The sequence below is a fragment of the Oryctolagus cuniculus genome, chromosome 20 (genome assembly GCF_964237555.1).
Source record: "Oryctolagus cuniculus chromosome 20, mOryCun1.1, whole genome shotgun sequence".
NCBI classification, from domain to species: domain Eukaryota; kingdom Metazoa; phylum Chordata; class Mammalia; order Lagomorpha; family Leporidae; genus Oryctolagus; species Oryctolagus cuniculus.
Window position 1 is genome coordinate 39,847,335 of NC_091451.1, and position 21,939 is coordinate 39,869,273.

The 21,939-nt window shown below is 59.7% G+C and overlaps 1 protein-coding gene across 15 annotated transcripts in view; it reads right to left on the reverse strand.

Moving 5' to 3' along the window:
- CLMN (calmin) overlaps nucleotides 1-21,939 on the reverse strand; it is a 102,191-nt gene that overhangs the window by 24,077 nt on the left and 56,175 nt on the right. For all 15 annotated transcript variants that reach the window (XR_011385034.1, XR_011385037.1, XR_011385033.1 and 12 more), the window contains exons 2-8: nucleotides 15,433-15,494; nucleotides 11,020-11,115; nucleotides 8,560-8,643; nucleotides 5,137-5,229; nucleotides 2,944-3,134; nucleotides 871-1,064; nucleotides 31-113 (exon numbers count right to left, since the gene is read on the reverse strand). Coding sequence is in view for 9 of the 15 variants with exons in the window: in XM_070065581.1 (XP_069921682.1) it covers nucleotides 31-113; nucleotides 871-1,064; nucleotides 2,944-3,134; nucleotides 5,137-5,229; nucleotides 8,560-8,643; nucleotides 11,020-11,115; nucleotides 15,433-15,494 (803 nt within the window). In the remaining 6 variants the exon portion in view is untranslated. The remainder of the gene's footprint in view (nucleotides 1-30; nucleotides 114-870; nucleotides 1,065-2,943; nucleotides 3,135-5,136; nucleotides 5,230-8,559; nucleotides 8,644-11,019; nucleotides 11,116-15,432; nucleotides 15,495-21,939) is intronic.

Consider the following 21,939-nt stretch of genomic DNA (forward strand, 5'->3'; position numbering starts at 1 on the left):
CTGAATGAAAGGTAAAGAAAACAAACATACGACTTCCAGCTCCGGGAAACGTTCCAGAAACTGGGCCACGTAAGTCACGATGGACTGCTCATCCGGCGGGTCGACCATGATGTCTGTGAAGAGAGGCACAGGCGTTAGGGGCACCCGGGGTGAGCTTCCAAGGCAGCAGGGGCTTCGCGAGGACGGAGCCCACAGACCGCCGAGGGTTTCCTCTGTGTTCTCCGCGTGAGGAGCGCACGGTGGAGAGGGGACCGGGCACGTGGGACGGAGGAGCTGTTCCCACGGCACCTCGCTCCCCACACTCTGTCCCTCCTTCCTGGCTGGTTCAGTCCCGTCCACTGGGAAGAGCCAGCCCCTGGCTGGGCCCACCAGTGAGTACCGGGAACCAGGAGCCCCACACCCTGTGCAGGGAGTCCCACGCGAGCCCACCCCACGTGGAAAGCAACTGGACAGAGAGCCGAGCACCCACACTGTCATTTTGCTCTCTTCGCCGCAGTGTTACGTATAAAAGGGACTCTTCCAGGCGCACCCAGGGACTACCGAGTAAACGCCAGTAAATGCCAGGTGGAGCAGCCTATATAGGCATCTGCCTAAGAATTATAGCAACAGATAAAATTCCTATGCTGTATTATAATGTTAAGTAACCGTAGTAAGAGACCATTAGATTGACGTTGAAGAAAACCAATGATGTAAGGATATAGTTAGCTGTACAGAAAACATGGGAAACACACATGATCTGAGGACGGGAATCTGACAGAGAGAAAAACCCTGCATTAGAGTCCCCTGTGTGCCCCCAGTTCCCTATCCGGAACAGCAGGTGCACGCTTGCGGTAGAACTTCTCTCAAAGACTGGGGGAGCAGGGCAGCTACCTTCGGGGTCCAGCAGCCTGGGGATGCGCAGGGCCTCGTGTGCGATGCTGAACGCCTTCTCCAGGTTTGCCCGAGCGGAGTCCTCCAGCGCCTGCTTCATGTCCACCAGGCTGGGGTCGATGGCCTTGATGATGGCCAGGAAAGCCATGCCGCTCCTCCAGCTGCCCGCGAAGTCCTGCACCGCCACGCCATACCTGAGGGGCAGCAGAGGCGCACGGCGTGCGTTAGAACCGGGTTCACAGCACGTGTTAGAACCGGGTTCATGGCACGAGGTCCAAATGCAGCCGCCTCACCGGCCTCCACACAGGGCTGGGCGCCGCTGACCGGGCCAAGCACAGACGCCCCGGCCCCTGAGCCTTCCCAATCCCACTTCCCAACAGAGGGAAGGGAGGGCACCATGCATGCAGCAAATCTGACCTGTGTTTCCAGACACCAGGGGTCCTTAGAAGTTACGCAGAAATGTGTACTATGAAAAAACTTCCCAGATTTCCACATTTTTACCCCAAAACAAACACCTTTTCATTCCATTTTCCATGACCTTTTTGAAGTTCCATCGTATAAAGGGGCAATTATCCACACGTTTTTTCTTAAAGATCTGCTTATTTGAAAGGCAGAGCTACGGAAATAGAGACAGAGGTCTTCCACCCATTGGTTCACCTCCCAAATGGCCACAACAGCCAGGATCGAGCCAGGCCGAAGCCAGGAACCTGAAACTCCATCCAGGTCTCCCATGTGGGCCGCAGGGGCCCAAGCACTTCGGTCATCTTCTGTTGCCTTCCCAGGAGCATTAGCAGGGAGCCGGATCAGAAGTGGAGCAGCCGGGACTCAAACTGGAGCTAACAGGTGAACCAGAGGATGGTACATCTCTCTCTCCCTCTCTCCCTCTCTCCTCTCCTCTCTTCTCCTCTCTCTCTCTCTCCCTCTCTCCTCTCCTCTCTTCTCCTCTCTCTCTCCTCTCCTCTCTCTCTCTTCTCTCTCCTCTCCTCTCTCTCTCTTCTCTCTCCTCTTCTCTCTCTCTCTCTCTTTTCTCTCCTCTTCTCTCTCTCTCTCTTCTCTCTCCTCTTCTCTCTCTCTCTCTCTCTTTCAAATAAATAGGTACATCTTACAAAACAAAAGCACTCCAGCAGGCACAGGGCCCACCCAACAGAGGGCTGGAACTCAGCTCCAGTTTTGCTGTCTCATGCTGGGAAGACGAACCTCCAGCAGGTCCCAGGATGACTGGGCTTTAAGTGAGGGCAGACTCTGCCACACACCTGGAAGCTGACAAACGGTGTACGGTAGTCGTGCCCAGGCGGCACGGCCATGTCGGCGATGGATGAACTCCATGAAAGGCCCTCTGCTCTGCATTCAAATGCTCTTTGCAGCTTTCTGCAGACGTGTGGGTGGGTGTGTGGGTGCATGTGTGTGCGTGTGTGTGACAATGGCGACTGCAGTGTGCCCAGCTCCGAGAGCCTGCATGAAAACACAGACCCATGTGTCGCTCCCCGTCTTCGTGGAGGAACGACACAGGACCCTGCGCTGTTCTTTCATCTGCTCGGCCCTCCCCGGGTTTGCTGCTGGTTCTTCCCGGGTTGGCCCCTGCCACTTTCCCCACTTCCGCGGGGGAGCAGCACACCGCCGGCCGGCTCTCTCGGGGGCTGCACAGGTGTTCCTTCAGATAGATGTTCCCCTTAGATGTTCCTGGTGCATGTTGTCTCTCTCCTCCTTTATAGTCCTCTTCCACCAATCCCAACTCTGCTACCCACACGCCGAGTACGCTGCTCTCCTCCAATCAGGAGTAGGTCCTACTGTTTATTGGTCGAACTGGAGGCAGCTGTGTAAAAGCTGTTTCTCCCTTCTCAGCGGCATATTGTGGGAGAGCAGATGCATAGAATAAGTCTTAATTCCAGTAACTTAGTCTAGTCCGAGTTGCTCCCCACACCCATGCGTGCTGGGTGCCTTCAACAACGCCCGCTCCCTTTTCTCTGCCACCCCCAGGCTGGAGAGCACCCCCACCCCACCCTCACCCCCCCACCCCCGGGCCTGAGACAGCAGGGAACGCGGGCTGGGGCCAGGGTGGGGGCTGCCGCTCACTTCCGGGTCTTCCTCTGCACCCAGGCCAGCAGGGTCTTGATGGCTTTCCTCTGGTCTTTCACAGACGTTGCCACGCTCCTCTCCGTGGTGGGTGTGGGGGGGAAGGAGGAGTCGGAATCCGTGCTCCCGGAGCCGGGAGACAGGCTGGAGGACGCAGAGTTCCTGCTGAGGTTGCCCGTGAGCTCCTTGATCTGCAAGGAAAGCCAGGGCTCAGAGCCCGGTGCCGCTCTGGCCCTCCCCACAGCAGTCCCTGGTCTGACCGGGCCACGTGCACCCCGGGCGGGGGGACCGGAAGTCCTCCTCCCAGGGAGAAGCCCTTGCTGATGGCAGCATCAGGAACAGGGCTGGCCTGAGCGCCTGTGCCGCCTGTGGTGCCCAGCTACGGCGCAGACCGCCTCCTCCCGGAGTAGCCCCAGCTCCGGCCAGCGGCGGCTCACGTGACTTCCTGGCCCCGCCTCCTGCCCCCTTCCCTCTGTGCAGTGAGGATTCTAGAATGCATCACGCTCCTTCAAACCCCACTGCCTCTGCTCATCCCAGTCCCGCTACCGCCTGCCTCCACCCTTGAACCCCTACCGGAGGGGCGCTTGTGAGAAGCCCAGAAGCCCAGGGCCCACCCCAGGCCTGCCTGCGGGACCAGAGCCTGCATTTCAGCACCCCTCCGGGCAACTTCCGTGTGGGAAGTTTGAGCGGCACTGGTGGTGGCACACTCCTACTCATCCCTCAACACCCAGCTGTGGGACCACTTCCCCCAGGAGCCCTTCCCCACTCCCCGGCCCCACCTAAGGCTACTGTCTGCTGGGAGCTCACACCCTGACCATGGCCTGCACCCCAGAGTGCTTCAACATGGGACTGACTCGCCTGAGATCCCAGAGGGTCACGAGGGTGGGGCCTGTGGCACGGCAAAGAATCTGGGTAGAAAATGAATGCAAATCTACTGTGGATTTAAGGGGGCAGGGTCAGGATGTGTCCCCAGGTCACGTGCCAGAAACATCATCGGCAAATCCATCTGCATTTGGCATCTTGGGGGGAGGGGGCTCTGGCGGGCAGAGTCGGATGCGGCCACAGGGGTGGGGCCCGTGTGACAGCAGGGGTGGCTCCGTCAGAAGCAGAGACTGACACGACCTGGTGCACTGTCTGTCTCGCCATGTGCTGCCCTCTGCCAAGCTGGGACCCAGCGCAGGGCCCTCACTGGATACCAGCACCGTGCTCAGGCCTTCCAGCCTCCGGACCACGAGGCCCTGTTCTTCCCAGATCTCGGGCATTCTGCTATAGCAACCAACAGACTACGGCAAAGGCCTTCACTGTTAAGATGTCCTCAAGACGTTTCCAGCTTCTCTGGGGAAGTTCATTAACAGGCAGCAGAACCTGAAGTGCACACAGAACCCAGCGCAGGGGACAGAGGGCTTGCGCACCTGGCTTCTCCTGGAGCTCACCCCGCATTAGGTGTCCATTTCACAGATGTGAAAGCTGAGGCTCAGAGAGCGCCCCTCTGAGTTCACGGCTCAGCCACTATGGGATCCGCGGTCTCAGATCTCTGGGCTAGTGCCCCTTGCATGCTAGTGTGGAGCCCAGAGCCCCAGCAACCAGTCCTGCGTGGACCTGAATTTTCGCTCTCAGGAAGACAATTAAAGAAGGAACCACAACTTTCTACCTCACAAGAGGGTGGGTTTCAGAGGACGATGTTGGCTCGTCCCTCCTGGTCGGAGACACGGACTGGGGCGTGTGCTCCAAGTCAGAACCCAGCCACGGTGCGGCCCCTCGTCCGCCGAACCCGCGTTTCCAAGTCTGGCTGAGGCTGCCAGGGTGGAATGTGGCAGCCGTGCCCAGCGCACCTTCCTCCTCCAGGGGCGTCTTGAATCCGCTCCCTGCACTGCTGTCAGGAGAGGAACTCTACCAAGTTCAAGTTCTGGCCGGAAATATTGCCCCAATTGAGAACAAAATCTTATTTAACTCCTCAGGTCTTAGGGGGAGGATCTTTCCTTCTAGAGAACACAGCTCCCTCCGCTTGGAAAGTCCCAGGGACTCAAGTGGTTTGGCAGCCAAATTCCCACGGTTCTTTTTCCCAGAACAGAACAGATCCAGTGTGCCGGGAACCGAGCGTCACTGTGGCCCAGCACCCGGACCCCCTGCCCTCTGCGTGCGACAAGCAGGCTCTGCCTCCTGCCCGTGCACGCACGGAGCAAACGATTTTACCTGGAAGAAGAGGATGATGTTCCATATCAGCCCGAGAACCAGAGATGGGTTGCCGTCCGCTATTTCTGCTGCGTCGATGCTAACCAGTTTGACCTGGAAAGAGGCAAGGCATGCACTTAAAGAGCGGCTTCCGGGGACTGGCACGCGGTTCTGCCCCGTGCCCTCACCAGCCTGTTGCTCAGGCTCATGCTGTGCCATCCGGCAGCGCGCAAGGCCACCTCCCAGGGACCCCCGCCAGCAAGAATGCACTTCCCACAGGCAGGCCGTGTATCCTCAGAAGGATCCTAACTACCCCTACGGGCTAGGCGGACCGGAGAGGGTAATGTCACACAGGAGAGCCACACCGCTACAAAGTGTCAGCCTCCTTTCCAAGGAGCTTGTGCATGTCCAGGGAGGCTGTATGGAGGCAACAGTAACACCATGGACCCCAGATTTCACACATCCCTGGGACAAGCAGGGGCTGTGGATGGTACCTGCACCGCTGCAGAAAGTGCGCTAGGACAAGTCGGAAAAGATCCCACTGATGGCCCCAGTGCGGAAGCCCTTGGGGAATGCCCTACCTGGGGCATGCAAATGATCCCCCACACTACCGAATCAGAGACTCTGGGGGCGGGGCCCAGCCATCGGGTGGGGGCAGCACAGCCCTTGGCCAGGCTCTGTTCCTGCCAAGGAAAACCCAGGAGCTGAGACCAGAAAGGGCTGGGCAGCAAACATAGTAGCCACAGTGGCTTCGGATCAGCCCTCGACGGAGGTAAGAGCCGACCTTCGGGGGAAGACAGGAGAAGCAAGGTGAGCCAGGGTAGGTTTCCACGTCCACGCAGCAAAATTCTGCCCCAGAGACTCGGGAGAGAGAAAACCAAGAGGGTGCCTCACCCTGAAACTCTCCTCCCTCCCCCCGCCTCTCCTCTCTCCTCCCCCTCCTGTCTCCTGGAGCGGGGGTCTGACCCGACCTCTCCGGCAGGGCTGGCGACACCACCACTCCTCAGCCTGCTCCTCGGAGCAGACATCTAGGCGAGGTCTGTTTCGCTGGAGGATGCCAAGAATCTAATTCAGACGGCACAGGCCCATGACGGGCAGGTCGGCGGCCAGGCAGGATGCTGGCAGTGCTACGACGGCCTCCCCATGCACCCGCGGTGGCCCGTAGCACACTGTCCATGGCGGGGGCAGGGGCGTCCCCCCGCCAAGCATCTCAAAGGCACAGAAGTATTTCTGATGCAGCTGTTTGTCCCTAGCTCTGAGCACAGCTCCAGGGCCATGGAAGACAGTAAACATGATTCAAGGGACTCCAAGGAGCAAACCCACGACCGACCTGGGCAACACTGCGGACCGACACGGGGGAGACTTCTTCCTCCACATCGGACTCATGGCTGCGGGCAGCCAGTGGAGCAGGGGAGGCTTCCGGGTGAATGAGGTGGCGGCAAGAGGAACTGGTATCCTGGGTACCCTGCTCAGTCTGCAAGGGTCCCTCCCACATTACCGCAGACGCTGCCTAGAGCCACGGGAACGCCCAGTCCCAGAGCAGCGGGCGTGAGCACCGCCCAGCGCGTGGCTGTCGCAGGGGAGCTGGAGCCAAGGGAGCCCCGCAGGGCCCACGTGGCGATACATTCACTCCTCCGTGACTCCCGGCCCCCGAGCCAGCCCGGGCTCGTTCACATCACGTCTGTTTTACAGATGCAGAAAGCGAGGCTCAGAGAGGCCAGGCTGTTTTCTCGCAGCTCCTGGAAGCGAGGAGGGAGGCCAGGACTGCAAACATCGACGAACGTGCGATGAGACACGCTTCCTTCATAGGCAGCTTTACTGAGATGGAGCAGACACTGCATCCAATCCACCGTCTCACGTACACAAGGCCACGCAGTGAGCGCATTCACACAGACGCACCTCAGCACAGCCGCCCTTGCAACATCTCCACCGGCTCCAGAGGAGAGCCTGCCCCTTTCATCTACGAGCCCTACTCCCCCATCTCCCCAGCCCCAGCCAGCGCCACATCTCCTGGCTGTCTTTCCAGATGGTCCCGTCCGGGACGCCTCCCCCTGTGGACTCAGGCAACCAGGGCTCCTCTGTGTCTCCTTTCCCTTCGCATGAGGTTCCCATGGTTCATTACGGTGTGGCCGGTATCGGCTTCATGCTTTTGTTGCTTTTAAAGGTTTACTTATTTATTTGAAAGTCAGAGAGAGAGAGAGGGACAGAGATCTTTCATCTGCTGGTTCACTCCCTAGATGGCTGCAATGGCTGAGGCTGGGCCAGGCCAACGCCAGGAGCCAGGAGCTCCTTCCAGGTCTCCCTCGTGGGTGGCAGGGGCCCAAGCACTTCCACTGCTCTCCCCAGGTGCATCCGCAGGGAGCCGGATCAGAAGTGAAGCAGCCAGGACTGGAACCGGTGGCTTTACCTGTTATATCACAATGCCAGCCCCTTCACTGTTTTACCACCCAAAACAGAATGCAGTATGGAGAGACCACCACGGGGCATGCATTTGTCCGTGATGGACATTTGGGCTGTTTGCACCTTTCCGCCATGACAGACAGTGCTGCTCTGAACTGTGATGTGCTGTGTGGCTGTCGCCCCAGGAGCCTCCCCTCATGGGGAGGCAGAGCCCCCTGTGTCCCCCAAAGGCTTCCGGCCCCACCATCTCATCCAGGACTGGGGAATCTGAACACGCAGTGGTGGCAGAGGAAGAGGGGAGGGCTGCCCGGAGGCGGGGCGAGGGGAGGGGCTGCCCGGAGGCCACTTTCGGTGGTCCTGGCGCCTGGCACCCCTGGGTTCCATCTGCGCCTGAGTCTCCAATCTTTCAAGTCATCACATGAGCTCAGTACCCTTCCAGCAGCTCCCCTCTCTGTTTCGATGAGCCAAGGCCAGCTCTGTGCCTGGCCACAAACAGCCCCACGCGGATCGCCCTGCACGATGCTTAACTGTACGAGCCGGTGCTGGGCAAGTGCCAGGCGAGCTGGCGCTGGTCACCCAGACTGACCGCTGAAAGCCAGTGCGAGGGGAGCCCTGAAATGCAGCCCTCGTGGGCCTCCCCGCAGAGTTCCACACGCAGGGAAGGCTCGCTTCAGTCTAGCAAGCACCGCGGAGAGGGAGGACCCCATCATTTTCCTCCTGGCTCTCTTCACCCTCCGTGAGCTCTCCCGTGTTCTAAGCTCCACGAGACCGTGGCCCACTCTGACACGTGTATTGCAAACTTACTTAAAGGGGCAAAGAGTGAACACCCCAGTTCAGTTCTACAGATCTGAGGACCAGGACGGGCCACGGGACTTCCGCCCTGAGGGACCTGAGGAGTGGGCTGTGCAGACAGGTAAGGTCCCTGATGCACTGAGATGCCCGTTCCATGCAAGCTGACGCCCCCTTCCCTGCTTCTCTCCAGACCAGCACCCATCAAACCCTGCCCTCCACGTCGCAGGCAGGCGCCGGGGAACGAGGACTTACATTGCTGTCTTCCAAAAACTTCAGTGCTTTTGCGATGTTGTTCAACCGGAAAATTCGATGCGATGAGGATTTGTACTCGTGCAGCTGTGGAGCAGAGCAGGAGACCAGCCAGTCAGCGCAGCAGGCCCTGCTTCGCACTCTGCACCTTTCTCGTGTGAATCTCAAGAGCAAGACCCAGGCTCGTGGCTGAAGCCCCCCGGACTGCACGCAGTGCAGGTGTGGCTCAGGGCACCCCTGTGGCAACAGAGTGAGTCCGCTGCGCTGACAGCGCCTGAGCTGCTGCAGGGGGACACTGCAGGGGCAACGAGGGACCGATCGGTCCAGTTCCTCTCGCTGGCCCTGCCCGCAGCTTGTTGGGCTCCTCTCTGCTCCAGAACCCTCGGTGACGTGTTGTTCTCACTGAACCGCTACAGGGAGCGGAGCACGAGCTGTCTGCATCACCGCACAGCTGCTAAATCGCCCTGCTAGGGCCCTGCCCCGTGGCGGTAGATGTTTCTACTCTCTGGCCAGGAACTATGTGGACAGTTATCTCAGGTCCGGGGGAGAGGGAGGGGGAGGGGGAGGGGATAGAGAGGGAGAGGGAGGGGGGAGAGGGACAAGGGAGAGGGATGAAGGAGAGGGAGGGAGAGGGAGAGGAAAGGGGGGAGGGAGAGGGAGAGGGAAGGGGGGAGGGAGAGGGAGAGGGAAGGGGGGAGAGGGACAAGGGAGAGGGATGAAGGAGAGGGAGGGAGAGGGAGAGGGAAGGGGGGAGGGGGAGGGAGAGGGGGGAGGGGAGGGAGAGGGAGAGGGAGAGGGGGAGAGGGACAAGGGAGAGGGATGAAGGAGAGGGAGGGAGAGGGAGAGGGAGAGGGGGAGAGGGACAAGGGAGAGGGGAGGGAGAGGGAAGGGGGAAGGGAGAGGGGGAGGGGAGGGAGAGGGGGGAGGCAGAGCAGGAGGGAGAGGGAGAGAGAAAGAGAGGTACCTGCCTACAGAAGCCAAACTCCTGACAATGGCAGATCTGCACAAGGACACCACCAAAGTCTCGTGGAACAATGGAATGGACAGGTATACTTATTTTGATGGAAAAAAATCTTGAAATCTATGCATGGCTTGTCCCACAACGAGCATTTCCCACAAGCTTTCTGAACCCCGTCCTGTGCCGGGAGACTCCTGGAGCTCCGCTATCCTGATTGGGAACGCAGTGATGGCCCTAGAGGGTGGAGGTGTGGGTGTCCGTGTGGCAGGGAAGGAGCCGTCAGGCCACGGAGGACGAGCTCGCTGTGGCCGGTGCCCTGGCCACGAGGTGGGGCCCCCGTGTCACTGGGTGCACGGCGCCAGAACACACCCTTCCAGGCAGCCTTCTGGGGGCCGACCACGCTGCTGGCCCAGCACAAGGCCTGCTAGGAAACCAAATGCAATCTTTGCAGCGAAGAGTCGGTCCTGCAGGAGGAGTTCTCGCGTGACCCCGCACAGCCAGCTCCCAATGCGGCCGATGGCAGCTCCTATTTTGCTATGGGGAAAGCAAAGCTGGCAGGGGCTAAGGGGTGTGACAGGACCCTGGCCACATGACACCGGCGACTACCAGCAGGGGCTCGGGGCTTTAAACAGTGAGAAACAGGGCTGGGCCGGTCCGTGCTGGCTGAGCTGCGGTTGGCCGAGTGTGGCCTCGTTCCCGTCTCTGCATGTGGACACGACGGGTCACCAAGGCTAACTCAAACACTGGACTCTGGAGCAGCTTTCTCAGCTCAGCGCCGCTGCTGCTTGGACTGGACCCGTCTGCTCCCTTGAGAGCATCTGGCGATGTTGGGGAGATTTCTGGTTACCACACCAGGGGCTGCTTATCTGCATTTCGCGGTTGGATGCCAACCATCCCTGCAATGCACAGGGCAGTGCCCCCAGCCAAGAACTGTCCCACCCCCAATGCCAACAGGGCCAAGGCCAGCCAACCCTGCTCCACGTGGAGAGGAGGAAAAGCACCCATCCGCATGGAGCAGACACGTGCAATGTGGGGAGGGCTGGCTGACGGCCACTGGGGCCCAGACGTCCACAGCAGCTGGCTCGGTTCACCAGCGGTCACACCGGGAAGAACAGCCTGGAAGCCGGCAGCTCAGGTTTTAGTCCTAGGATGACATAATTCGACTGGTTGAGAGATCTTTCTCTTCGATGTCTCTGATTCTCAGCTCTGAGCCCAGTCACCATGATGGCTGGCTAAGCTCTATTCTTCTAGTTCTACTTTTTAGCCTTTATAGGCTCACAGAAAACACTGGGCATTTATTTCTTTGCTTTTTAAAAAAGATACAGCTTAGCCACACGTGATGACATCACTCTTAGTCACTGGTAAAGGACAGTTGCCCTCGAAAGCTTCTCGGTGTAGGACTGGGTCCATCCAGGCGTGTGCACCCACGTGCACCTGCACCAAAACCTCCAGTGGTGTCGTCCCTGGCCTCCTTCTGCTTCCCGGCCCCTCTGGGAGACACCTACCAGACTTCGCCCAGACAGGACCTCCAGCAAAGCCATGAGGATTTTGCCATCTTGTATATCCAGGAACAGATCTTTAACTTCTAGAGGCGGGTCACACTGTGCAGGGGGAGAGAGCAGCCGATTAGTGCCCGGTGCAATTCACGAACGGAGACGCCGTGTCAGGACTTCCACACCTCCTGATCCAGCTGGAGGCAGCGAAGCCCTCCAAGGCGGGTAGCACACCTGTGCCTGGGAGCAGCTACCTGGGCAGCAGGTGCATGCCCCTCGGCAGGTGAACTGTGGAGGGGAGTCAGCCATGGGGGCTGGGTGATAAGTGAGCTCAGGAGGCCTCTCTGACCTGAAATCCCAGACCCCAAGACAGTGGAGGCCTGCACTCATGCTTACAAGCAGAAAGAAACGGCTTGGCCGCGGAACAAAACAATCCTACCAGGGCTTACACAGAATTACCGAGGGCAAGGCCTTCACTTCAGATCCAGGGACCGTGGGGCTCAAAGAGGCCGAGGGACAGTCCCACTGCTGGGCCATGCGGCTCCCTGGTTCTGTCCTGTTCCCGCGGCAGGTCACACACAGACCCAGGGCACAGCGGCACGGCCGTGGCTCTTCCACCCTGGCCCTTGCGCTGGACGTCGGCAGGGTTCCCCTGCACTGCTTCAGCGCCTGCACCGGCGCCTGCCCTCCCGGGGGTCTGTTGGGCTCAACAAGCTTGGTACCAACTCCCCTGACGCAGCACAGTGGTCACAGCTCGGACAGAAACCTGGGGTCCAGACGCAGGGTCCAGCAACCTGCACTCTTCTAAAAAAATTGTATGTATCTAATTTACTTGAAAGCAAGAGAGAGAGAGGTAGAAAGGGAGGAGAGAGAGGGAATAGAGATCTTCCATCCTCTGGTCCACTCCCCAGATGGCTGCCACAACCAGGGCGGGGCCAGGCCAAAGCCAGGAGCCTGGAACTCGGACCAGGTCTCCCACACGGGTGGCAGGGACCTAACGCACAAAGCCATCACGCGTTGCCTTGGCAGAGGCTGGACTGGAAGCCGAGCAGCAGGGCCGCGAACGCAGACACTGGGACATGGGCGGGGGCCCTCCAGGCTGCCTCCTAACTGGCCTCCCAAATGCCCATCCCTAGAACCTGCGTTCTCCTTAAAGCCCATCCCAGTGTCACGCTCTCGTCTACCTCTCGGTGTCACGGCTGTGGCAAGACTGATGCTCTTGGTTTGGGTGGGTGCTCTCTGCTACCGGGTGTGACACAGGGCTACAGGTGCCCGGGGGCCACTGCGCCTGTGGTGGCTGTAACCAGCCAGAGGCCCAAGGGCCAAGGACACCTTGCAAGCAAGGGGACTGTGGCCAGCCACCTTGTCCCCAGAAAAAGCCCACTTCCTGGGCAGCTTGGAGGTTGTGTGTGCTATTTCGTTGTTAAGGAAGGTGGCATGTCCTTGTGCACAAGCGAGTGCAAGCACAGGGCGAGCCCACGGGGCTTCGAGCCGGGCCATGGCGACTCCGAACTCAAAGGTGACTCCTTTTCCTCGCCAGCTGCCCAGAGTCCCTTCCTGGCTGAGCACAGCAGCATCGGGTTACCGCGGGGCCCCAACAAAACACCCCTGATAAATGGACTAACAAACTTCCCACTTAGCAGCGCTGACCGTGGCCGGGCCTGACGTGTGAGCTAAGGCCGAAGAATAATTTCCACTGACAGTTCCTGTAAGAGCCGCCGCACAGCATCAAACAGGGCGGGCTTGGCCGGAGGCCACGCTGCCAGCCCAGCCGGCCGGGGAGACGTTGAACGGGCTCCAGTGCAAACAGGCAGCCGCTCTGCGGGCCTCACGACACCGGCCGGGCCAAGCACACGGCACCCCCAGGGCCTGCCTCGTGATCTAACTCCTTGGGTAAATGGAGGAATTTTTCCAGGAGCCTGAGACTCCGTAAATATTTCTGACAGCCTTCAAATTGCAGCTAAGCCCCGTTCACCGAGGAGTTCCTGGCTTTCCTGGACATGAAAGGTTGTTCTTGAAAGTCTCAAGGTTGGAGACACGGCTGTTAATTCTGCTCTGGCTGTTGGGCCTGGGTGCCAGCTGCCGTCTGATTTAGCTGCCGAGGCGGGGCGCTACCTGCCTGCCCCTCCAAAAGCGGGCACGCACATGGCCCAGGAGAAAGGCGTGCTCCGGTCGTCCGGGGCGGCCGGCGGGTGCGGGAGCATCCGCCAGTGACCCTCTACAGCTCTGCTTTGGTTTCTTAATTGAAAAACGAAAGACTGCGTCCCGGCCGTCTGCTCCCCGGCAGGAAGTTCCAGCACACATCAGGCGCTGATTTAGGAGTTCAGGGAACCCAGGTTTGGGGACTGGCTTGCTTCTTTTCTTTCTTTCTTCTTCTTCTTTTTTTTTTTTTTTTGGTCCAAAAATAACACTTCACTTTATGAGCATTGCTGAAAATGCACCAATAGTCAGAACGACTGCCCGGCGATTTACAGCAGCCTGAGCATGACGGACGGCAGGCAGGGCGGACGTGGGCAGGCAGTGGCCATCTGGGCCATCCTGCAGCCAGGGCACTGGGGCGAGGTGCCTGCTTGGAGACACTGCAGGCCCACGGGCGACGGCGTCAATCACCTTTGGGCCAAGAGCTCCCTCCCTGACAGCCGCCTGTATCTTCTCTGCTTGGCAATCCTGCAACAATTGCTTCTGAAAGACGATTGCCTCTGTGGTCTCTCCCAGAGGAGAGGGAGGAGCAAACACACATAGTAAAACCCACGGCAGCGGGACGGCTGCCTGGCTTAGCGGTGAAAACGCCCGTGCCCTCCACCAGCGTCCTGGGTTCAAGTCCTGCCTCCAGCTTCAGACTCCAGCTTCGTGCTAACGCGATGCTCAAGTACTAAGTGAGCAGGTCCCTGCCACCGTGAGGGGCGCCGGCTGCAGGTCGGCCCCTGCTGGCCCTGGACGCCATCTGGGGAGTGAACCAGCAGGCGAGGCGCTCGTCTCAAAAACAAAACACCAAACAACCGCAAAAGTCAAAGCTCGGACACGAGGTACTCCCAGCTTCCAAAAGAACTCAGACTACCGGCTGGGGACAGCTGGAGACGCACAGCGGTGCAGAGGAGGAAGAGGCCAAGAGGAAAAGCGAATCCTGACGAGTCAGCTTTCTTAAAAAGAGCAAAGCCACCTCCGGTCCCCCAGCCCGGGCCACGCAGGGCTCTGCCCACCCCCCTGGCCACCCCAGAGCCGTCGTCCTCACAGGCCCGCCCCTCGTCTGCAGCCTCTGCTCCTGTCCCTCTTGGGTCCCTGTCCAGCTGCTTCTAGGTTCTGGAGTCTCCATGAGCAGCTTGCAGCCCAATGCAGCCTCAAAGAGCTGGGCCAAGGGATGTAAGGAAGGGAGGAAGGAGGAGGGAGGAGGGAGGAGGGGAAGAAGGGTGGGAGGGAGGAAGGGAGGAGGGAGGTAGGGAGGAGGGAGGAAGGGAGGAAGTGTGGGAGGGAGGGAGGGAGGAAGGGAGGAGGGAGGAAGGGAGGAAGGGTGGGAGGGAGGAGGGAGGAAGGGTGGGAGGGAGGAAGGGAGGAGGGAGGAAGGGAGGAGGGAGGAAGGGAGGAGGGAGGAAGGGTGGGACGGAGGAGGGAGGAAGGAAGAAGGGAGGAGGGAGGAAGGGTGGGAGGGAGGAAGGGTGGGAGGGAGGAAGGGAGGAGGGAGGAAGGGAGGAGGGAGGAAGGGTGGGACGGAGGAGGGAGGAAGGAAGAAGGGAGGAGGGAGGAAGGGTGGGAGGGAGGAGGGAGGAAGGAGGAGGGAGGGAGGAGGGGGGTGGGAGGGAGGAAGGGAGGAGGAAGGAGGGAGGAGCGAGGAAGGGAGGAAGGAAAGAGGAAGGAGGAAGAGAGGAAGGGAGGGAGGGAGGAGGGAGGAAGGAGGAGGGAGGATGGGAGGGTGGGAAGGAGGAGGGAGGAAGGGAGGGTAGGAGGGGGGAGGGAGGGAGGGAGGAGGATGGGAGGGAGGGAGGGAGGAGGGAGGAGAGAGGAGGGAGGGAGGGAGGAGGATGGGAGGGAGGAAGGAGGGAGGGAGGGAGGGAGGAGGATGGGAGGGAGGAGAGAGGAGGGAGGAAGGAGGAGGGAGGAAGGAGGAGGGAGGATGGGAGGGAGGAGGGAGGAGGAGGTGGGAGGGAGGAAGGGTGGGGCAGCAGGCTGACCGCACAGGAGAAGCGCAGGGAAGCCACACGAGGTCTCAGGCCCCTGTTCCAGCCCTCGGGCAGGAGCGGGGTCACCAGCGAAGATGAAGGGACACGTGGACCTGGGAGACCCCGACACACCAACAGCCACAGGGCTGACTCAAAGATGTCCCAAGGGCTCCTCTGAATCCACCAACACCCACAGTGGCTCCTGGCGGAGAGCGGGAGCGAGGACCGCGGCCCACTCGGCGCGCAGGGCCCCAGGCCCGGGCCCACTCACCTTCTCCAGGTGCAGGTTCATCCACCGCGTGAAGGTCCTCTTCTGCACATCCTCCCTCTCCACTGCAATCAAAGCAGCGCTGTTAGCGGGGGACCACCGCGCGGTCTCGCCTCCCTCACAGGGCGGACGGGGCCCCGAGGCCCCCATCATGGGCTCGGCCAGGGCTCGTGGGCGCCACGCACGCATCCCACACGGCCTCGCATTGTGGGCGCCACGCACGCATCCCACACGGCCTCGCATTGTGGGTGTCACACACACCTCCCACACGGCCTCGCATCGTGGACGCCACGCACACTCCCACACGGCCTCGCATCATGGGCGCCACACACACCTCCCACACGGCCTCGCATTGTGGGTGTCACACACGCCTCCCACACGGCCTCGCATCGTGGACGCCACGCACACTCCCACACGGCCTTGCATTGTGGGTGTCACACACGCCTCCTACACGGCCTCCTGTCGTGGGCGCCACACACACTCCCACACGGCCTCGCATCGTGGGCACCACACAGGTCCCACATGGCCTTGCATTTGGCCATCGGGCTCCCCAAGTCAGGGCACGTGGGTACCCAACAAGAACAGAAACAAACCCCATAAGGCAGCGGCACTTCAGAGCCAGCCACCAGTATCGAGAGGGCCAGCAGGGGGCCGGGGCACCAGGGCACCAGGGAAGCGGGGGTGGGAGGGCGTCCGTGACTTGGGATTGTGGTGGGGGAAGGAATCTGGCATCCCTGACACCTCCCACCTCCATGGGCTGGGCCAGTCGCCGGCCCCTGGGTCTGACCCATACCAGGGGGAACAGTCGCCGGCCCCTGGGTCTGACCCATACGTGGGAGAACAGACGCCTACACTCCAGGCTGCATTAGAAGCCCAAGATCCAGGCTCAACACCGTCCTGGCACAGTGGCTGCCAGTGTGGTTCTCTTTCTGGCTATGATTTTTCAGAGTTTTATTTTATTTGAAAGGCAGAGTTACAGAGAGAGAGAGAGAGAGAGAGAGAAATCTGCCATCCACTGGTTAACTCCCCAATGGCTGCAATGGCCAGGGTTGGGCCAGGCCAAAACCAGGAGCCAGGAGCTTCCTCCAGGTCTCCCACATGGGTACAGGGGCCCAAGCACCTGGACCATCCTCTGCTGCCTTCCGAGCACATTACCAGGGAGCTGGAGTGGAAGTGGAGCAACCAGGACTTGAACCAGCACCTATATGGGATGTTGGCACTGTAGAGAGTGGCTTAACCCTCTGTGCCACAGTGCCAGCCCTGGAAGTTCTGGGTTTGAATCCCAGCTGTTCTGGTTACAGCAAAGGTGCCTGCAATTGTAGTAACAGTGATTTTTTAAAAACAGTCTACTGAGCGCTATCTGTGTGGCAGGCACAGAGCTAGGCACTTCACTCGTGCAGTAGCTCATTTAATCTATACTGAACAGAAACCATTTGAGATTGAGACTGGGGGGGGGAGAAGGGAGGGAGAGATCGAGAGAGCGAGGGAGGGAGGGAGAGAAGGAGAGAGAGAAAAAGAGAGGGAGAGAGAAAGGGAGGGAGAGAGAAAAAGAGAGAGGGAGAGAGGGAGAGAGGAAGAAAGAGAGAGGGAGGGAGAGAGAGAGAAAGAGAGAGGGAGAGAGGAAGAAAGAGAGAGGGAGAGAGAAAGAGAAAGAGAGAGGGAGGGAGGGAGGGAGAAAGGGAGAGAAGGAGAGGGAGAGAGAGAGAGGGAAAGAGAGAGGGAGAAAGAGAGGGAGAGAGAGGGAGAGAGGGGGAGAGAGAGAAAGGGAGGGAGAGAGGGAGAGAAGGAGAGGGAGAGAGGGAGAGAGAGAGGGAGAGAGGGAGAGAGGGGGGAGGGATGGATGGAGAGAGAGGGAGGGAGGGAGAGAGAGGGAGAGAAGGAGAGGGAGAGAGAGAGGGAGGGAGGGAGGGAGAGAGAGAGAGGCAGGGGGAGGGGGAGGGAGAGGGAGAGAGGGAGAGAGAATGAGAGAGGGAGAGAGAGAGAGGGAGGGAGGGAGAGAGAGAGAGGGAGAAAGAGGAAGAGAGAGGGAGAGCGAGGGAGAGAGAGAGAGGGAGAGAGGGGGGAGGGATGGAGGGAGAGAGAGAGGGAAGGAGGGAGGGAGAGAGAGAGAGGGAGAGAAGGAGAGGGAGAGAAGGAGAGGGAGAGAAGGAGAGGGAGAGAGAGAGGGAGAGAGGGAGAGGGAGAGGGAGAGGGAGAGGGAGAGGGAGAGGGAGAGAGGGAGAGAGGATCTTCCTGTCGACTGCTTCGCTCCCCAGACGCCGGGGCTGGGCCGCGGGAACACGATGGCCCCTGATGTGCAGCAGGCAGATGCCACATTTGCCCGTGGTGCCCCGGTTAGGAAGGTTATCATTTCCGACTTACAGAGGAAGACACTGAGGGGCAAACAGTTATTAAGCCGCCGAGCAGGGAGTCTGGGCTCTGACTTTTCCCACCCCTCCTCAGCTCCAGGGCCTTGGCTGTCTTGCAGCCCTCGGGGACCCAGTGTCGGGGCTGGGTGCACAGTGCACGGGCGGCGGCAGCGGCCTCCTGGGCTCCGAGCTGCCACGCCTCTCTGGAAGCCGCCTTGAAGTGTCTGAGCCAGACCACTCCTACATTACGAAGCCCTGGATTTCAGCATCTTGGAAGAACACAACACATGTGTCTCAAAACATTTCACATTTCTTTAGCAATAAGAACATGACAGCCAATTTATCTCCTGGGGGAGAGGGCAGGCGATGCTTTTCTGTCCCGACTGTGGGCTTTTGTCTCCCCCCCTACCCCCCAGCCCGGTTATTAGGCAGATAGTGGCGCCCGTAAATCAAATTTTAATATTGTGCCTTTCAATCTTTTTAATTGAAGAGCCAGCAGACAGTAATTATGCATAGACCCGCGTTTCCCTCCTCCTCCTCCTCCTCCTCCTCCTCCTCCTCCTCCTCCTCCTCGGACAGGTAGGTGTGAGGATGAAAGACCAAATTCCAGGAAAGGGCTTCATGGCTGGGGAGGGGCGAGAACGAGGAAAAGGCGTGGATACAAATGAGGTGGGAGCAAGGCTGAGCCGCATGACGCACAGTCTCCCCGAGGGCTGCATGGCCACTGCCCAGGCCCACTTCTGCCCAGGCAGCTCCCGTCGTCTGGGGGGTCCCACACGTTAGTGACCACGCCCCTGCTGACGGCCACAATGGCAGCTTCTAGGTTTTCACCGTTAGGAGCCATGCAGCCACGGGCACCGCTGGCAAACACCCTGGTCCCCAGCCCTGCACGGACGACGGACGGATGCAGCCCCCACCAAGCGCAGCGGCTCGGAGAGGAACTGCCGGGTCTCAGTGGTAGGCACATTTAAAAGTTTAATAGCTACTTCCAAACCGCCCTCCCCAAAGGCTGCCCCACCTTATACTTTCACCCCACCTGTCTTTAAACAAGTTTATGGGGACTGTAAAGTATTTACACACACGGTCCAACACGCAGGCTGGCTCCTCCAGATGGCTTCAGGAAGCGCACAGCAAACCCTCTGCAACAGAAGTGCACTTAAGCACAAGTCTGCAGGAACCTGGGTCAGCCTGCTGGTTTAACTGCACTTGAGGGCATAAAAGAGGTGGCTGGCTGTGGGGCTGCACGCGAACCCTCCCTCCCTCCCTCCCTCCCTCCCTCCCTCCCTCCCTCCCTCCATATATCCATCCATTCTCCTACTCATCTACCTATGGACTCACCCACCCGTCCTCCCGCTCAACCATCCAACCATCTACCCACTTAACCACCCATCATACCACCCAACTACCCACCCACCCACCTAGTCTCTTACACCACCCACCCTCCCACCCACCCTTCCATCCACCCATGTTCCCACCCACCTATCCGTTCACCCACTTTCCCATCCACCCGACCATCTTCCCCGTTGATGCTTAGGCAGCTATTACTATATGCTGGGCATGATGCCAGGCTCTGTGGGCAAAATCAGCAACGTAGAATTAAGCATTCACAGAATCTGCACTCCAGGAATTCACAGCCAAGTAGGAGAGAGAAACCCAGCCGTCAGAAGGCACACGTACGAGGGGAAATGCTAGGGCTGCCAGAGATGGGAGCAGATGGGGCTCTCCGGCAGGGCCCTAAGAGGACTGCATGGCGGCGGTGGACACGGAGAGGCCCCAGAAGGCAAGGACTCTCACCTGCCCAGGTTCAGAGCCATCCTCTGGGCAGCTTCGCATCCAGCCAGCCAAGGTCACAGTGGGTGAACCTGAGCACAAATCAGCTGTGACAGCAGAGCGGATGCATGAGAGGCACGAGGTGCCAGGGGCCCGTGAGGCTAATCACAAATAGCAGACCAGTCCCAAAGTGAGGGGGGGACAGGAGACCATAGATCCTGGATCTGCAACTGGGACACATCACTCAACACACAGGATACAGTGAGAGCGAGCGAGAGAGTGAGAGCGAGCGAGCAAGAACTCGAGGCCGCCCCAGAACACCCACTCCAGGGCCCGCCCCACCAGCCCCGGGATCTGGGGCGAGCTCACAGCTTTCAAAATAGCCATGGCTCAGTCTTCCCTGTGGGGAGCGAGGCCGGCCGTGCCTCTCCCACAGGAATGCTGCAGAGACTAAATGAGGTCACCCCAAAAGACACCCCCAAAGCTGCTCCCTCCAGGCCCGTTTCGCCTGGACTTGGGGATTCCGTCTGGTGTCTGGACACGGAGGTCTGCCGCTCTCTCATGGCCGTCTCCATTTCAAATCACCCACCCCCAGCCTGCAGACCCCGGCTCCTTGGGCCTGCCAAGACTCCATAAACTTTATATAGTTTCCATAAATCCAACGGCCCCTTTTTTCCTATCACGTTGTAAAGGTGTAGGAAACCATTTCTCGGGAAGGGTCTGGCCTTCTTGTGGAGTGTTTGTGGGGCCCAGTGTGGGTTACTGGACAACAGAGCAATAACTGCACCGTAAAATCGCCATCCCCCAGCTCTGCCTGGTTGGCCAGGGGGCCCAAGGGCTGGGCGGCGAGGAAGAGGAGGAGTTCATGGGGCCAGACTCCAGGGACCCAGGCAGAAAGGAGAGGAGGCACAGCCTCTTGGCTCCAGCCACCAGCCCCAATTCCCATGTGTGGCTCCAGCCCTGGCTTTGCCAAGAACAGATCATTTGGAAATGGGAGTCGGGCCGCTCCTCCCTTCTCCAGCCGTCAGCGGCCAGCCCGGGGTCCAGGAGCCACGGACAGAGGGATACTGGCTCTGGGACGGAAAACAGAGCAGGCGGTACTTGGAGCCTTTTGTCCCTGTCCCCACAACTCCCCCCAAACTACCTCCTACATTCAATTTCCTCTGCCATGTTCCGGCTCTTGCTCCTCCTATACGCTTGTTATAAAAAAGTGAAAACATTACAGAAAAGCATAGGGAAAATACCTAAAATCTTCGGAAATTTTATGACTTCCAGAGAGACAACCCCTCCCACGCACCCACAATTTCAGTGTCATTAGTAAACACCTCGTCTTCAGTGGGGCCCACAGTTCCCTGACATCAACGCTGACGTCAGCAGGCCCTGTCCTGGACTCCAGCCGAGGCTGACCGCCCCCTACTCCAAGAGGCCGGGGCCCGGGAGTCTGCATCCCACCAGCTCGGTGGTGGATGACGGGACTACCACCGTCGGCGGGGTGGGGGGGTACAGTTAGCAGCATTTCTTGGGCTTCTTAGGGCAGAGCAGAGAATGCTAATGGGCACATCAGGCCATCAGCCTGGCGATCTGGAGCATACACCCCCTCCCCTGTGGTCCCATTCGGGCCCCCCCCCCACGCCACAGATAAGAGTTTCAGTAAACAAAATGCCTGGGCCAGCACCCCACTCCGAGGGACCATGGAGAAGGCCAGTTCTGCTTCCTGGGGCTCGGTTTCCCCACCTCAACGATAGGGATCACAGGATGCACTGTGACAGCCCTGCCCTCGGCACACCCCGCTGGGGGCTGCGGACAGGGGGTGACAAAGCGGGAGGGGGAGAGGCCGTCAGGACAAGGGTAAAGCACCCAGAGACACCCAAGCGCCAACACCCACAGCTGTTGCTGCTCTTGTCCATCCAGCGGACAAGGCACAGACTTCTCTGTGGTCATGCTTCGCCCGGGGCTAGGAAAGAGACCAGGTCTGTGCACAGATGCTGGGGCATAAAAGCCGCCCAGAAGTGGACTCCTGGGTTCCGAGTCTTCAAGACCCCTGCACACAGCCCACCTCTACCCGTGCACCTGCGGCAGGGGACCTGGGTCCGGGATCAGGGCAGCAGGGCAGGCGGCTCCCTCCTGGTTCGTGCACCAGCACCAGGACGGCATGGGCAGCTGTGGCTGGTGGGCTCTCCTGGTCACCTGTGTGTGTGTGTGTGTGTCCCCTCCCCTCACTGTCAGGAGTGTGTGTGTGTGTGTGCGCGCGCGCACGCGCGTGTGCGCGGGTGTCCCCTCCCCTCACTGTCCGGAAGGGCAAGGTCAGCAGGGGGCGCCCTTGTCAACCATTCCTCCCGCAGTGAGGCCCGGCTCCCAGGCTCCAGGCCCAGCTCCTCTCTGCACACAACTA